The following is a 17,784-nucleotide window of genomic DNA, read 5'->3' as shown; positions in this document are numbered from 1 at the left end:
TCTCAGATAGCAACTCTGAGTTCCCACATGATCTAACTCAACAGTCTAATTGTGATACTAGGGCCTCTTATCCCTAAGATTAAAGTACCTAAAAGTTAAGTCTTGTTCTATTTTTTCATTCCATTCTTGTTGTTGTTGTTGTTGTTGTTAGTGTCTTTGTTTTGTTTGAGGTGGGATCTCATATAGGCAATGTAGGTCTTCATACTTGCTATGAAATAAAGGATGACTTTGAATTCCACTTCTGCAATTAGAATAATAGGATTACAGGCATGTATCACCAGGCTCAGACTGTATCCTCAATCCTCAATCTGAAAGAAAGAAGGGAGAGAGGGAGGGAGGGAGGAAGGTAGAGAGGGAGGGAGGGAGGGAGGGAGGGAGGGAGGGAGGGAGGGAAGGAAGGAAGGAAGGAAGGAAGGAAGGAAGGAAGGAAGGAAGGAAGGAAGGAAGGAAGGAAGGAACAGGGAAGGAGGGAGGCAGGCAGACAGGCAGACTGACAAACTAACTGACGACTAACTCTGGGCCAAGCTACAAGCAAGAATAAAGTATTCACTATCAATAAGAGACTACAGAATTCAGCAAAAAGGACTTATAAGAAATCAGATACAGATTACAGATGACTGGCATATCCAAATCCCAGGAGGACATTTGAGCAAGAGACTGTATCCTAAAACCATACACCTCACCAAACCTGTCGGTGTGGTCCCTAGAATATCAAAGAAGCTACCAATAGGCAAAGTGATGAACAATGCTACCCAGAACAAGAAAAGACCAAACTCTAGAGGTCTTCTAACAAGTCTCAAAAGAGATATACTTGCAGAGCTATTGGGAGAATCATGTTCCAATAGAGGGCCCCAACCCATGTGCATATATAGCAGCAAAAAAAAATGGACTTAAGTTATTAAAACAAACAAATATGACACTGGAAAATTGAGTGTTGGGAGGAACAGGGGAGCTTGAGAGGAGGACTAGATGAGATCATATTTCATTGTATGAATGTACAAAATTCTCAAAAATAGAAAAGTTTTAAAAGACAGAGACAGAGAGCATCTATAAGACACTAATTGTCATCTTCAATCTTTTTCTTTATTTTGGGGTATGTTCAGTTGCTTGGTTGAATTTATATTTTGAGACAAGAGTAACATGGAGCTTGTACTATCTTCACATTTACTATGTAGCCAAGGTTGGCCTTGAACTCCTGACCCTCCAGTCTCCAGCTCCTAAATGCTGGGATTACAGGCTTGGCCCTGAAGGATTTGTATTATAAAATATATAACACAAACTTGAAGCTAAAGACCTTAATTTCCATCTTATCTGCCATGGACTAATTGAGATAAATCAATTAATTGATATGAGCTTCAATTTCACTTTCTGTAAAATATTCATTGTCACACAAGAAACATTTATTTAGTACTCTCCCAAACTAAGCACTGGAAACAGAGCAGTAATAAGAAAGAGATCCCTATTCCAGGTACTGTCTGTAGCTTACAATCTAGCAATAGCTATCAATAGTAATTGCTTGTACATACATTTTAAAAAGGATTTCACTGGCTGGAGAGCTGGCTCCATAGTTAAGGGAACTTACTGATATACAGAGGAGCCTGGTTCAGTTTTCACACCCATATCAGAGGGTTCTCAAGTGCAACTCCAGTTCCACATGCGTAGTTTACATAGACTCATGCAGGCACACATACATATACTAACGAAGTAAGTAATGAAGTAAATAAATAAATACATAAATAAATGCTAATTTTAAAAAATAGAGTGATCAGAACTTTGGTAGACAGAGATTCGGATTCACAAAAGAAAGAAATAAGAAGAGCAAGACACAGAATTACATGGGTCATACACAGAGAATACAACACAGACTCCGGTTTGTCTGGAGTTCAAGGTCATTCATAAAGACAAGGAAAATATGAAGCTAAATGGTATGTTCTTGAAAGCAGGTTGTCTCCAACTCAAGGATAAGTCATGGGGGGTAATTATTAAACAGCCCCTACTTGTTAAGATCCCACTCCAGGAACTAGAAACACAGCAAAATACAAAAGTCACAGATCCCCTGGTGCTTGTGATTCTGAGTGTAAAGGCAAAACAGGTCATCTAAACTGAGCTTGTGAGATGGCTCAGTAAGTAAAGATAGCGGAAAAGCACCTTCTCCCAAGCCTGACAACCTGAGTTTCAATATCTGGGACCTGCAAAGTAAAAGGAAAAAAGCAACTCCTGCAACTTGGCCTCCGACCTCCACACACTCACACACTAAAACAAGCCATTATTATAGCCATGCCTTTAATCCTATGAGTTCAAGGTTAGCCTGGTCTATGTAGCAAATTCCAAGCTAGCCAGGGCTACAGAGTAAGACCATGTCTTAAAAATAAATAAGTAATATAACAAATGAAAATGAAAAAAACACACACACACAATAAACACATCAAGTGGTAAATAAGTACAATTAAAAAATTAAGCAGTAAGAGAATAAAAGTACAAAGAAAAAAGGTTTTTGTTGTGGTTGTTTGTTTAAGAAGAAACGGCCTCTCTGGTGAGGTGACATTTGAGTAGAAAATGAAGCTGTGAGTCATATGGACACTTGGGGTAAGGGCACAAGCAGCAGAAGGAACAACAAGTCACTCCCAGCACTTCAACTACAGCTACCCTTCAGAGATGCGCCAAGGCAGACACTGGGCATGGCCAATCATTTCTCTTGCCAGGAAAAGAATAAGTAATAAGAAATGAGCTCCTGAGTCAGTATCTCTTTCCTATAATGGACTTGTGGTGCCTCTAGATGAAGCCCTCATCTACTTTTGTGGTTTAAAATCCACATCCCAAGAGAATGGTGTCTATTAGGAAAGTTGCCGAAACCTCTGGGTCTCCTTCACACAGCTATTAGTGAATTAGCTGGTCACCTGGTCAGCTTCAGTCAGTCATTTGGTCTGCCAGTCAAATATGGCCTAGCAGTTACAAATGTGGGCTTTGTAATCTTGTGCCTTGAACCAAACATCACTTACTAAATGTAAGATCATGAACAAGCTGCTATAAGTTTCTTGGTCTCATTTTTGTTACTTATAAAATGATGATAAGTAGAGTTCTCTGAAGGGTGTAGTGAAGATATATGGAACTTCCTTTCCTATACTGTACTTCCTATAGTAAAGTCTAAAGGAATAGTGGCTAGCCAACTATGGTGGTACACACCTAGAACACCAGCACTTGGGAAGTAGAGGCAGGATCATCAGGCATTTAAGACTAGCCTCAGCTATATTTACTGCTATCATACCATTTGTTTACACACCCATTCACCAAGCTTTTACTAATATTTACTGTAGAAAGTGCTGGGATATGTTACCAGCCCAGACACAAATCTCCATAAACTCCATCCTTAAAGCTCTCTCATAAAGAGGAAGATGTAAGAGGAAATGAACAAGCATAACAGTGTGGTAAGTGCTGTCTTAAGAGAGATTAGGTGATGTGGAGACTCAGAGGAAGATATTGATCTAATCAACAGAAAAAGCATACAAAGCTTTCTTGTAGGCTAACTGAAAAATTAACTGAAGGAGCAGGAGAGATGGCTCAGAGATTAAGGACACTGGCTGCTCTTCCAGAGGACTTTGTTTCATTCTCAGCACTCACATGGCAGCTCACAACCACCTCTAACTCCAGTTCCACTTCTGGAGATTGGACACCCTCTTCTGGCCTCTGTGGGTACCAGGCATACACATGGTACACAGCCACACATGCAAGCAAAGCACCCATACACAAAAATAAAAACAATAACTTTAAAAGTAACTGAACAATAACTGAGTTTTCTTTTCTATTCTAAATATGAGTAAACCATAGCAGCTACAAAATCCTCCCAAAGTGGCTCTTCCTAAAGATGGGATGTAGCCTGGAACTGGGTTACCTGAGAGGTTCCCTTCTCACTGCCACTATCTGGGAATCTTAGTTTCCTAGTATGATGTCAAGATCAAATTCTGAAACATCACTGTAAAGTAATCTGGGTCTTGGGCGTAGGCCTCACAACAGGCCCATTCCACTAGGTTACTGTGTGAAACTCTGGTCTATTGACCCCATAAGGACACACTATTAAAGGCCATACACAGAGCTACCACAAAGCCCAGAGAACAGCAGCTTAGAGAAACTCTGGCAGAACGGCTGCACAACAGCAGACAACTTTGGAGCTTTGACCTGTGAGACTGTAAAACGGAACAACGGTAGGGACAAGGACAAACTTGACATCTTTCCTAATCTAGGCTGAGTACAGTACTAAGTGTTAGAAAATGGGATCATATAAGACGCTGACCTCAAGCAAACTGATAGGGAAACAGGCAGGAGAACAGACTGTAATTAGAATTTAAGTGTTATGACAAGATAAACACAAGAGGCTATGGGAACACAGCACGCTTTATCTAGAATGTGGTTTTCAAGAAAGATTCCAAAAGGAGGTATTTATATTGAATGTTTGTTTTTGTTTTTTTGTTTGAGGCAGGGTCTGAGGTAGCCAAAAGTGGCCTACAACTCTCTATGTAGGCTTCTAAATTGAGAGTCAAATAAAAATTTTCCCTCTTTTGGGGAAAAAGAGCTACATTAACACCAAAACAAACTTTAGAGAAAAGAATATGATACAGAATTAAAGAATGTCATTTCATAATGATAAAGAGCCAATTAATCATGAAGATATAATAAACTGTAAATCTTTATGGGCCAATTACGGAGCTTCAAAATACATGAAGCAAAGACTACAAAAAGGAACAAGCAAAGGCATACTTACAGCAAGAAACATAGGTGTTCCTTTCTCAGCAAATGATAGACCAAGCAGCCAGAAAAATCAATAAGGTTAAGTAGACTTAATATCATCAACTAATGTCTTGGTTGGCACTTATACACTATCCAACAGAACATTGGTGTTGATGAGCATGTGCACATGGAACAGACTAAAAAAATATTGATAAAACTGTAAAGGTTTCAACTGGATGTGATGTGTACAAATGTAATATAAGCACTAGGGAAACAGAGGCAGGAGAAACACGAGTTTGAGGGCCCTGGATATATAAGCCAGTTCATGGCTAGATAACACCTGTAATCACAGCAGTCAAAAGGCAGAGACCAAGGACTGCTACAAAGTTCTGTGGCAAGTCTGTAATACTTAGTGAATTCTGAGCCAGCATTGAGACACTGCCTCAACGAATAGGGGGGAGAATGAATGGGGAACACTCACCATGTCAGTCTCAGACCTCTACACACTGTGTACATGCTCACATATATGCACTCATGTACATGTAAGCATGCATACATCATGCACAAAGACGTGAAAAAAAAGAGGATGAAGAAGAAAGGGTTTCTTTAAATCAGTGATTTTGGCCTTCATATTAAAAAGCTGGGGGGGGGGGAGAATTATTTCACAGTCACAGGGCATGGTGATTTATTTCTGCAATCCAAGCACTCAGGAGGTGGAGGCACAAAGGATCAGGAGTTCAAGGCTCACCAAAGCTATATAGCAGTTTAAGGCAAGCCTTAACTATATAAGATGCTATCTTTAAAAAAAAAAAAAAATAGGCCTAGGATTTAAAAGATACTCCACCAAAAAAGATATACAAATGGCAACGTATGTGTATGAAAAGATGTCCAGTATAATTAATTATTAAGGAAACCACAAACTAACACCAAAATAAGACACCACTACACTATGCTAAAATTTAACAGACTGTTTACAACAAATATTTGCAAGGAGATGGGGGAGCTGAGAGTCTCATACCCTGTTAATGGGAGTATGCAACAACATAGCTACTTTAGAAAACACTGATATCTACCATGTGATCTAGTCATCCCATCCTAAGTATTTTCCTAGAACAAAGAAAACACACATGACTCATATTTAAATGGTCACTGCAGCTTTATTTGTAATAAACAGAAACTAGATGTAGCTCAAATGTCTTTTTTTTTCTTTTTCTTTTGATCTGAGGATTGAACCTAGGGCCTTGAGCTTGCTAGGCAAGCGCTCTACCACTGAGCTAAATCCCCAACCCTCAAATGTCTTAACAAGAAGTAAATGGATAAAAACAATTGAAGTACATCTCTTCAATGTGTTAATGCTCAGGAGTAAAAACAGATGAGCTATTTATACATGTAAAATATGAATCTCAAAATAATTATATCAAATTCAAGAGACAAAATTTTAAAGGGTATATATTATATAATTCTATTTCAATAAAACTCTAGAAAATGTGAATTCAACTTGGCAGAAGATAGTTCAGTAGTGATCCAGGGGAAGGAGAGATTAGAGAGGGTATGAAGTTATGAGCATAGTCAGGCTTCACAACTGTGTGCATATGCTAACACACAGAATATAGTACATTTTGTTTACAACTTATGTCAACTACACTACAGTAACTCACATGAAAAAGCTGCTAAAATTGAGCTATGGCAGCAGCACAGGAGATGTACATAAGGTATCAGAGAGGAAGATTCTTAGGCTTGGTGGCAGAGAGGGATGTACAGTTTCCCTATTATATGGGGATGGAAGTAAGACTGTTTATCTTCTAGTGTATATTTAAAATAAAACACAAAAATGATTGTGTTAAGTATTAAATCACAATATAACTGACAATTTTGGTGCAATTATCAGAAAGAAAAATTATCTAGGTGTTTCAGCAACTAGCTTAGTGGTAGGTAACACACTTGGCATTAGTGAGGGCCTGTATTTGAGTGCCCGTACTTAAAAAACAGCATGGTTAGCCGGGCGGTGGTGGCTCACGCCTTTAATCCCAGCACTGGGGAGGCAGAGCCAAGCAGAACTCTGTGAGTTCGAGGCCAGCCTGGGCTACAGAGTGAGTTCCAGAAAAGGCGCAAAGCTACTAGACAGAGAAACCCTGTCTCGAGAAAAAAACAAAACAAAACAAAACAAAACAAAACAAAACAAAAAACAGCATGGTTGTGTGGGGGTGGGGTGGGGTAGTTGCAAGCACCAGGTGCCACATACTCGTAATCCCAGGATTTGGGGGAACAAAAAAGCAGGAGAATTGAAATTTCAAAGTTAGCCTTGGTCACTTGAGGTGCAGCCTCAAGACACGAAAGGAAGGAGGGAATACTTGAATTTTCTTTTTCTCTCAAAAATGTGGCATCTAGTATTAGAAAGGGGAGAGAAGAAGAAGCTGCAGGAAAGTGCAGCTGGCCTGGGGTTCCCCAGCTTTATAACTGATGTCAGTCAGCACTGAGAGCAGACTTGTTAGGAACCATGATCTTAATTTGTGGTAGCTGAAGTAACTCCAGGTAGCTAGTGAAAGAAGTATAGAACATTGTCCCACTCAATCTCTTTGCCTCATTTTCCACATCTGAAAAGAAAGATAACACATACCCATAGTAACTATACATCATAAGGTTATTGTGAGAAATGAATGAACATAAGAAAAATGCTTAGAATAGTGCTTAGCATGTATGAAGTAGTATAAAAGTATCAGAGTAATTTCTAAGTTTCTGTTGTTTTTATTATTAAAACCAGAGCTGGTTAGTGTAAGATTAGCAAACTTTTCTGCTAAGATCTAAATAACATAGAAAAAAAGAAAAGAAAAACAAACACTGGCTTCCAACAATAGTCAGAGAATGTTAACAATAATCATACAAAAAGGAATGACATCAGCCTGCTAATTTTCTGGACATAAGTGACTAAAGCTGCTATCTACACCAGTTAGCTACACTCAGGCCAGCCAATAGGAACTAGTGCCAGAATACTGCATGCTTTTTGTAGTTCTGAAAACTGTCCCTCTAGAAAGAACAGGAGCCTTTCTCTAAATAATGGGGCAAATTATCAGACACAAGAAAGTTCTTCTTAGTCTATCAAACCACGTGGTAAACCAATCCTTAAAAGGTACATGTACATGACTTCTCGGCAGTGAGGCACTCGATGTATGTTAGAATGTTTTACTGCTCAGGGTGAATGGGTCCCAGCCCCTTCTAAAACATTTACTTCATTGTCTTCCACGTTCCTGTGATTTGAAAGACCCTGGAAGTGTTCCAAACAGTTGCTAAGTCCAGGAACGAAGTTGTTACCCAGGAAATTGTGGAGCTGTTTCCTAGAACTGGGATTCAAACCTCTGCCCTACCTTCCCATGGTCACTTCCTTTCTCAGCTACTTTCCTCTGAGCTTGTAGAAAAGGCCAAGAATGTGTTCCTTGCCTCTTGCATTCTCAGTTCATACTTATAAAACCTACTCTTAAAATCTAGGCTCCTTATCATCATGTTATTAGAACAGAAAATCAAAATTAAACAGAACTAATGGAAGATTTTTCCTGGCAACGCTAATGTAACTCCAGCGCTCATGCCATTGCTTCAGATCTCATCAGCAGACAGCCTGAGCTGCTCAGGAGCTATAAAGGCATGATCAGGGTGTGGGTGGCAGGGGTGGAATCTTAGCTTCTACAGATTTCCAGGAGGCTTTCTCCTTCATGCTTCTTTACATGCTTCTTCTAAACTGATGAAACAGCTAAGTAGCAGCAACTCCCTTTCACCCCACCGCAGAATTAGGATTAGACTTCATTTCCTGCTGCAAATCTAATATGAATCTAATGTTCTCTACCTATATATACATATTCCTTCTCAGATCCAGAATTCTACAGTCCTATGTAAAAATTTGAATAAAAATAAAAACAGCCTCATTCTACTAAAAGTAGTATTTTCTGCCATCAGATGGTCTACAAGGATCAGAAGATCTACATCCAGTCCCGGCTCTCCTAAATGCATGACAGTGAACACACAAGTTTATAAGCCTAGTCCTGAATTTCCTCATCCAGGAAAATTATAAACAGTGGCAGCTGCTTAAGAGGCTGAGAAAGGAAGACCCAAGAGTCTGAGGCCAGGATGGGCAACACAGAGAAACAGTCTCAAAATTCTGAACCTTGGGTCAATCAAGTATAACCCTTTCTCTCTCTCTCTCTCTCTCTCTCTCTCTCTCTCAAGATTTATTTATTTTATGTGTATGAGTGCTCCACCTGAATGTTTGCCTGCACACCAGAAGAGGGCACCAGATTTCATTATGGATGATTGTGAGCCACCATGTGGTTTCTGGGAATTGAACTCAGGACCTCTGACTGAAAGAGCAGCTGGTGCTCTTAACTGCTTAGCCATCTCTCCAGCCCAAGTTTAATCTTTCTTAACACCTTGTACTATTCAGTTATTTTTTGTCAGCTAAGATTGTTTGGGGAGAGGGAACCTCAAGTGAGAAAATGTCTCCATAAGATCAGCCTGTAGGTAAGTTTGTGAGGCATTTTTAAATTAATGATTGATATGGGAAAGCACAAGCTGTTAGTTAGTGGTGGTGCCATCCCAGGGCAGGTGGTCCTGAATGGTATAAGAAAGCAGGCTGAACAAGGCATGAAAGGCAAGCCAGTAAGCAGCATCCCTTTGTGGCCTCTGCTTCAGTTTGTGCCTCAACATTCCTGATTTGAGTTTCTGCCTTGGCTTCTCCTGATGATAGACTGTAAGCTATAGGCCAAATAAACCGTTTCTTCCCTAAGTTTTGGCAACAGCAAAAGAAAGTAAACTAAGGCACATCTGTTCTATAAGACCTTGGGACAAGACTGTTTCCAATCTTTTTTGTCTGTCTGTCTGTCTATCTATCTATCTATGTATTTTAGCAACTGGGTTTCATCCAAGGCTGCCCTTAGTGAGGATTATCTTGAACTTCTGATTCTCTTGCTTCCACTTCCCAAGAGCTGAAATTATATATAAACCACCACAGCTGTTTTATCCAGTGTTGGGAAGCAAATTTGGGGCATTGTGCATATGAAGCAAGCCGTCTACCAATTCAACTACATGCCAAGTCACTGCTTCCAATCTTGTTGAGATCCAAGGATGCTCTAGCCACAGAGATAACTGAGGAGGAGGCTAAAGACCTGTTATTTTCTTCCCTATTGAGTCTCATAAAATTAAATATACTCTTTCACTCAGAATTCTGAATAAAATGCTCGGGGGGGGGGGGTACAGGGGGACAAGGTATTCATGGTTTAGGAGCTTTATTATTGGAAAGATCTAAAGTTTTCACTGATAAATTCAACATGAATCAGTAATATGACCACTGAGGGCACTAGCATTTAATCAGGCAGTGCTAGCACATGCCCAGGGTTCAGAGCTCAGAAGCTGGCAATGCAATTCAGCTCTGTATGGATCAAACCACATTTGAGAGTCTGTGCCCAATTCAAGGATCCAAGCAAGATATTTTTTTTTTTTTTTTAATTCTTACAAAAAGGAAATCTAGATGAGAAAGAGGCTGAAAGTGTTTCCTTCAAAGATGAAGGACTATCCAAGTTTGGGGAGAATTCAGGAATGGACGCATCTTTGCTGCCACTCAACCTTTGAATCATCTGGACTTCAGAGTGGGGGACTAGGCAGTGAGGACAGAGCAGGCTGCCTCAAGAGAACAGCCAGCTCTTCTCTCTGGAGACGGTGAGATGAGCTAGTAGATTTCTAGGGGGTAGTGTGAAGACAGAAGCTGAGTTAGGCTGGAGTTCAAGACATCCTGATGAAGAACAACTTCAAATCCCTTTCCCACCATAGTAACCGTAACTCAGTCTTATTACATGTATATAGAATAATTTCAGTAATTCACATCTGTTTAAGCATTTTTTGTTCATGTCCTTTTAAGGGCAGGTATCTGCTCATCTCCTCTCTTCTCTAAACCTCTGACAACTAGGCCTGACCACCAGGCTGCCCGTTACCTTCTGATGACTTCCACGCCTTCCACAGGTCCTCCACGCTGATAAGCTTATCCTCACCATGGAAGGTGCTGTGTTTTACTGTTGGATCATGGTAATTGAGGTCTTCCCTTAGGAACTGCAAGGGAAAAACATATAAGTCACAGGAGACCAAGATCTCCACACAAGTCATCTGTCTCCAGCTACACACATTCCCAATGTATTACTTACAAACCTCACTCATGTATTTTTCTTTTTTTAAACTTTCTTTTTATTTATTCTTTGTGTCCCTCATATCATGCCTCCTGATCCTACCCATCTCCCTCTCTCTCAAAATAAAACAAAATAAAATTTAAAAGAAAAAAAGGAAAAAGGAAAAAAAAGGAAGAAAGGGAAAATCTTGTCCTGGGACCTGCAGTGTGGCACAGTGAGACATGCAGTAAACCCTTTTTCCATACATTTTTACATGTAGGCATTATGTGAATGTCTCTGTTGCCAAAGAGAACTTTTTTTTTTTTTTGCTTTGTTATATGTTTCATAGGAAAAAAAAAAATAGATATGTTAGAATTCTTCCCTCTACCACTGAGCTAAATCCCCAACCCCGAGTGCTCAACTTTTATATGGATGCTAGGAATCAAAACTCAGGTCCTCACATTTATATGACAGGCACTTTACCAACTGAGCTATTTTCCTAATAGCTCCAATTCTTAAGTTTGCTTTTGGACAAAGTCTCAAGTAGCCCAGGCTAAGCCTGGAACTTGCTATATAGCTGAGGATGATTTTGAACTCCTTTTGTAAACATTTTTTAACCTTTATTTTAAATTAAATGAGTAGAGAAGTAAGGGAGGAAAAGGAAAAGTGGAAGAAAGAAATAAAGAGGAAAGGAAAACCATGTCTCAAAAAAAAAAAAAAAAAGAGAGAGAGAAAAGAAAAAAAAAACTTTGGCCAAGGCATAGTGGCACAGGCCTTCAAGTCTTTAATCCCAGTGCTCAGAAGGCAGAGGTGGGTGGATCTCAGATCTCTAAGTTCGAGGCCAGCCAGGTCTATAGAGTTTCAGGACAGCCATGACTACACAGAGAAACACTGTCTCAAAAAAAGAAAAAAGAAAAGAAAAAGGGCATCAAGAGCAGATTTCTGTGAGTGGGAGGATAGCCAGGTTTATATATAGTGTTCCAGGTCAGCCAGGTCTACAGTGATACCTGGTCTTTGAAAAAAAAAAAAAAAAAAACTTAAACAGAAAGGAGAATGAGGCCTGGCATGGTGGCACATGCCTTTGTCCCAGCTCTTGGAAGGCAGAGGCAGGTGGGTCTCTGATTTCAAGGCCAGCCTGGTCTACAAAGCAAGTTCCAGAAACTCTGTATCCAAAAAAAAAAAAAAAAAAACAGAACAAAAAGGAGAATGGGAACTGATGAAGTTTTATGTAAACTGTTCCATTTCAAATGCAATTTTTAAATTTATGTCTCTATGTATATTTGTGCATATGAGGAACCTGAGGCATCAGATCCCCCTGGAGCAGGACAACTCAGGTCCTCTGGAAGAACAATATGACCTTAACTACCATCTCTCCAGCCTGAAATGTAGCAGGTAATGAAGAGGACTTTCTTCATGTTTTACTTAAAATTGAGGAAAATATCAATTGCCCATATCTAAGTGGAAAGGGAACCTGAAGGCTGGAGAGTTGGTGCTGAAGGAGCTAATGAAGTGTCAAGCCTCATTCTCCTGGCTCCACTCCTGGGTTCACATGCATGTGCAACAGGATGGCAGGCCCCTTCTGAAGAGCAGGCGCTCCCACCACTCACATTCTGCACGTCATCTATACAGCTCACATTGCTCAGCCACGAGACTCTCAGTCCCACAGAGGCACAGAGGTTAATGGTTCCTGGTATACACAAAAGCACTTCTAAGCTTAAAGCATAACTCAAAAGTAGGTAAATACAAAAAACAGAAACATCTTGACCAAAGATAACCTTTTATGCTCCCACAGCTCCAATGTGCATTTCTGCATGCATTTATTTATTTATTTATTTATTTATTTATTTATTTATTTATTTATTTATTTATTTATTTATTTATTTATTACATGTAGTGTTCTGCCTGCATGTGTCCTTGCAAGCCAGAAGAGGGCACCAGATCTCATTACAGATGGTTGTGAGCCACCATGTGGTTGCTGGGAATTGAACTCAGGACCTCTGGAAGAGCAGTCAGCTCTTGACCTCTGAGCTATCTCTGCAGCCCACTCCAGTGTGCATTTCTATCAGAATTGTTATGTACCTATCTTCCCTTCAAAACCATATGTCCCCTGGCAGAAGCTCCCTCCTAATTACCCAGTTATAAATAGAAACATACAAGATTTTTTTTTCTTTAGCCAGGTATAGTAATGCATACCTTGTAACATCCCAGTACTTGGGAGATAGAAGAAGGATCAGATATTCAAGAATAGCCTCAGCTACATATATAAGTCTGAGAGAATCCTAGGCTATACACGAGCCTGCCTTTTAAAACATTATTTTTTGGGGTTGGGGATTTAGCTCAGTGGTAGAGCACTTGCCTAGCAAGCACAAGGCCCTGGGTTCAATCCTCAGCTCTGGTAAAAACAAAAACAAAAACAAAAACAAAAACAATATTTTTTTCCTTTTCTTTGTTTTGTTTTGTCTTGAGTCAGGGTCTCATTATGTATACCTGCCTACCCTAGAACTGGAACTCAGTATGTAGACAAGGCTGGTCTCAAACTTGCAGGAATTCTTCTACCTTTGACTCTTACATGACAAGATTACAAGCACACATTACAATACTGAGGTAAGAATGTTATATTAAACTAGAACTCCAATTACCACTATATTTAGATAAGCATTAACCATATTTTACTCTAAATATTGCCATATAGCCAACAAATAGTTGAAGTCTTAATTAGAACAATGATTAAAAGCAATAAAAAGCAACAACAAAAATCAGGTTGCTTTTTGGCTCTCAAAACAGGGATTTACTGTTTCAAGTTCAGAACAAGGAGCTCCTCTCTCAAGAAGGTCCAAGGAGGTGCCCTAAAAGTTTTGTCTTACCATGCGGAATGTAGCATGGGCTAGAATGACAGCTCAGTAGCTCGCCTAAGTGCCAAAGCACCAGCTGTCACTAGGTATATTTAGCTCTATGAGCTCAGAAAAGTGCTCTTCCATAAGGTAACACAAAGCTGATCCCAAGCAGTAGTGAAGTCCTGTAGGTGGTAGCGGAGAAGAAGGAAAACACAGCTCTAGATTCCCTCAGCACAGGCCCAGCTAGCCTCCCTCCTAAGGGAACAGGACTCACTTAAAGCCAGAAGAGCAGCACAACTTCAGGAACAGGGATCTGAGCTGCTCTCCAGGAGTACCCCTTAGTACCTCTACTATTCAACCTTGAGCCTCACACACGTCTGTTTCACAAATAAAACCGCACCTCTACATTCTCCTCCCACAAGACATTAAAAAGCCCACTCCAACCCTATATAGCCCCTATACTCTGAAATGAACTTGAAGTGTATCACTGAAGCTGTCTCCCAGAAGGCTATTTCCACCATGTTACCAGGCCGACCAAGGCTCTGTTGTTGCTTCTCTCCCTTTGTCCTCTTGGACTGGTGGCCAATGGACCACAAGGAAAAGGGGGATCCTACAGAGGTACACAAATACAATCTCAATACTTGGGATGTCAGGATCAGCAGTTCGAGATCATCCTGGGCTACATAGATCCTGTCTCAAAACAAGACCAAAAGTGCTAGAACGACCTTTATGAAATACAAATCTAACTAGACCAATTCCTCTACTTAAAATCCAATGGCTCCTCATTACCTACAAGATAAAACCCTAGTTTCACAGCCTGGCACTGGGGCTTTTGAAAATGTGGCCTATAGACTTAGTTTCCAGCGACATTCCTTCATACTCTCCCTCCCTGCCAGACCAGGGGTCATGACACTAAAGCTATAATAAGCCAAACCCAGTTTACAATCTTTTCATTTACATATAATTGTTTTCCATTTGGGTTTTGTTTGTTTTAGTGTGTACTACTCACTATAGATTATAGTGAGGCTATTCAAATATATTATACAGCCAAGAATGATCTTGAATTTCTCATCCTCCTGATTCCACCTCCAGAGTGCTCGGATTACAAGCATTTACTATCTCCATGCAAGTACATGTGATACTGGGGATCAAACCCAGGACTTTGTGCATATTAGGCAAGCATGCCTCTAAAAGCTGAGCCACATCCCCAGCCCCACTATCACATACTTTATCGGAATACAGCCCAGCTAATTCATTGACATAGTATCTATAGCTAATTTCATACTACAAAAGTAGAACTGAAACCAGGTGTGATGACCAGCATCTTTAATCTCAGAACTCAGGAGCAGAGGCAGACATATCTCTTTGAGTTCAAGGTCAGCCTGGTCTACATAGCAAGTTTTGGAACAGTCAGGACTACATAATGAGATGCTATCTTAAAAAAAAAAAATAGAACTGAGTAGTTGCTACAGAATCTTTATGGCTAATAAACCCTAAAATATTTATTTTCTAGCTATTTCCAGAAAAAGCAACTAATTATCCTCTAGAACTATCAAGCCATTTCAGGCCCCTGAGCAAATCATGCACTTTTACAGCTCCAAGCTTTCTACAACATGCTCCACATGAAATGTGTTATGCCTATTAAAACATTATGCCGTTTAAAGTCACTGCCTCTGTGTAGTTTTCCACACTTCTAGGTAAGTTAAGTGAATGCCCTTAGTTATTTGTTCCCTTAGTTCTTGGGTACACGTTTATGACAGTACTCCCACAACACTATAATTACCTGCTTTCTACTTTCCCTAAGCAACTCAAGAAATAGAGACTATATTTATCATTTATCTTTTTATTCACTTACCTTATAAATTCCCTAGAATACCTAAATGAATTAACAAATTTAGCTCCCTAAACCCATCTACAAGTATAGGCTCTGGCACAGAGCAAGGTATCTAGTTACTAAATAACTGAAAGACTGTCTCTTATTTGAGTTTATCCTACAACACATAGAATGATGGACAGATGTCTTAGTCATTAAGAGAGTTATACTGGCTGCAATTCAAGTTAGACCTTGCTTTTAAAGCTGGTTGTCCTAGTCTGAATTGTGGGTCTACCACTTACTTTTAATGCATCATGAACATTACCTGTAAAATGGAGGGAACAACAATATCCACAAACCACCTTCTTATAAATGAGTTAATTTGTGATAGCAGTTTAGAATAGTACCTGAAACAAAGAAACTGTGGTGGTGGGGGGTATCTTTTAAGGATAATATAACTAAGAATATACAATCCTGGGAATCCTGGGAATAATGCAGATCCCTCAGATCTAAGAGAGTCCCACAGAGGACGTAGAAGATAGATATTTCCTCAGTGCCTGCTAACAAAAGCTAATGTGCTAGAAGATCTGCAATGGAGAAAAATAGGAAAAGGCATAACTGACTACTAACTTCAAAGGTTCATTTTGTTCTATGCTGGGATTCTTTGCACCTTAAACTGAAACTAGACAGTCTACTGCAAAACCTTCTATGGTCTGAGCCCTACCTGATGTTATTGGAGCATCAATTGCTTCTTTCTCCTATTCCTGATGGTAATAAATTCCTAGTCTCTGAAAGTACCAACCTTTTCATCAATCCAATGATTTGTACAGGCTACTCTCTCACTCCTCTCTTTTCCTGACCATACCTGGTCATCTGTTTAGATCCAAGTTACTTATCAGTGGTCATCCTGAACATGGACAAAGCTAACTTGGGTCTTCCTCTGCTGTGACTCATACTGTTCACTTAAGATAAAATAGCAACTTCAACTGTTTCCCAGAGTGCTGCCACTAGGAAACTTCTTCCAAAGCAGCAACAGCACTTTCCCTTTTCCCTCTATTTCCAAGACCAGCACAAATAAAAATACAGAGAATACATCTGAGGTGAAGATAAAAGGTGAACATTCCCTTATCATGGAATCGTCCTTGATGCTGCACCATAATAATAGGTTCATGATACAAAGTCAAATCCTAAAGTCAACACCTAAGCTTGCAGCTTTCCAGGCACTGGGGCAGAATAGCAAAGACTGGGTTACTCTAACATCTTCCATCTTGTAAACTATTAGGACCAAAGTTTCCAAAACAGCCAAGGACTTTGGTGACCTTTGTTTTATGGCAGAAGGACAGAAATAGAGCACTAATTATAATGAATTTCCTCAGAGAGAAAAGAACATCTTAATTGGGGTCAGTAGTGCCATATCTACATAGGATGAATATACAGCACTGGACAGAATGCATCAGAAAGGACATTTTCAGTCTATGCCCCAACTACCAGGAACACACCCAGTCTCCTTTGATCTCAGAAGCTAACCTCAGTCCATTTGGCTAATGCCTGAATGGAAGAGAGGATATTTACAAAAACGGCTGGAATAGAAGGCACTTATAGCTTGATACCACAAAGAGCTAACTAAATAGATCAAGTCTCAAGTAAAACTGTGGAAGAGATTCTCTGGGAATCCACAGTCCACTCAGGCAAGGAGAGCAGGTAGGCTAATTGGAGATTTTTACCTCACCTAAGTTCATTAAGTGCCTACATTAAAAAATTGGAGAGATCTCATACTAGTAACTCAACAGCACACCTGAAAGCTCTAGAAAAAGGAAATCAGACCCAAAATGAGTAGACAGCAAGAAATAATCAAACTCAGGGCTGAAGTCAATAAAATAGAAACAAAAAATTACAAAGAGTCAGTGAAAAAAAGACTTGGTTCTTTGAAAAAAAAAACAGTAATGTTGACAATTCCTTATCCAAATTAACTAAAAGGCAGAGAAAATATTAAAATTAACAAAATTAGAAATGAAAAGGGGGATTTAACAATAAATACTGAGGAAACCCAGATAACCATAAGGACATATTTTAAAAACTCTTATTTTATCAAATTGGAAAGATCTAAAAGAAATGGATAATTTTCTTGATACATTACCTCTTCCAAAGTTAAAGCAAGATCAGATAAGCAATAAAATAGACCTATAACGCCCAACTAAATAGAAGCAGTGAAATAAAAGACTTCCAACCAAAAAACAAAACAAAACAAATAAAAGCAGGACCATTGCCCAATTCA

General features: G+C 39.6%; 1 protein-coding gene across 4 annotated transcripts in view; it reads right to left on the bottom strand.

The window, feature by feature from the left end:
- The window catches only part of Stim1 (stromal interaction molecule 1), a 177,306-nt gene that overhangs the window by 33,024 nt on the left and 126,498 nt on the right, over window positions 1–17,784 (bottom strand). For all 4 annotated transcript variants that reach the window (XM_036187712.1, XM_036187694.1, XM_036187723.1 and 1 more), the window contains exon 3: window positions 10,695–10,809. In XM_036187712.1, coding sequence (XP_036043605.1) covers window positions 10,695–10,809 — 115 coding nt within the window. The remainder of the gene's footprint in view (window positions 1–10,694; window positions 10,810–17,784) is intronic.

Source organism: Onychomys torridus, chromosome 1, assembly GCF_903995425.1.
Source record: "Onychomys torridus chromosome 1, mOncTor1.1, whole genome shotgun sequence".
NCBI lineage: Eukaryota > Metazoa > Chordata > Mammalia > Rodentia > Cricetidae > Onychomys > Onychomys torridus.
Note: the sequence above shows the minus strand (reverse complement) of the source record. Positions and strands in the feature narration are given on the sequence as shown.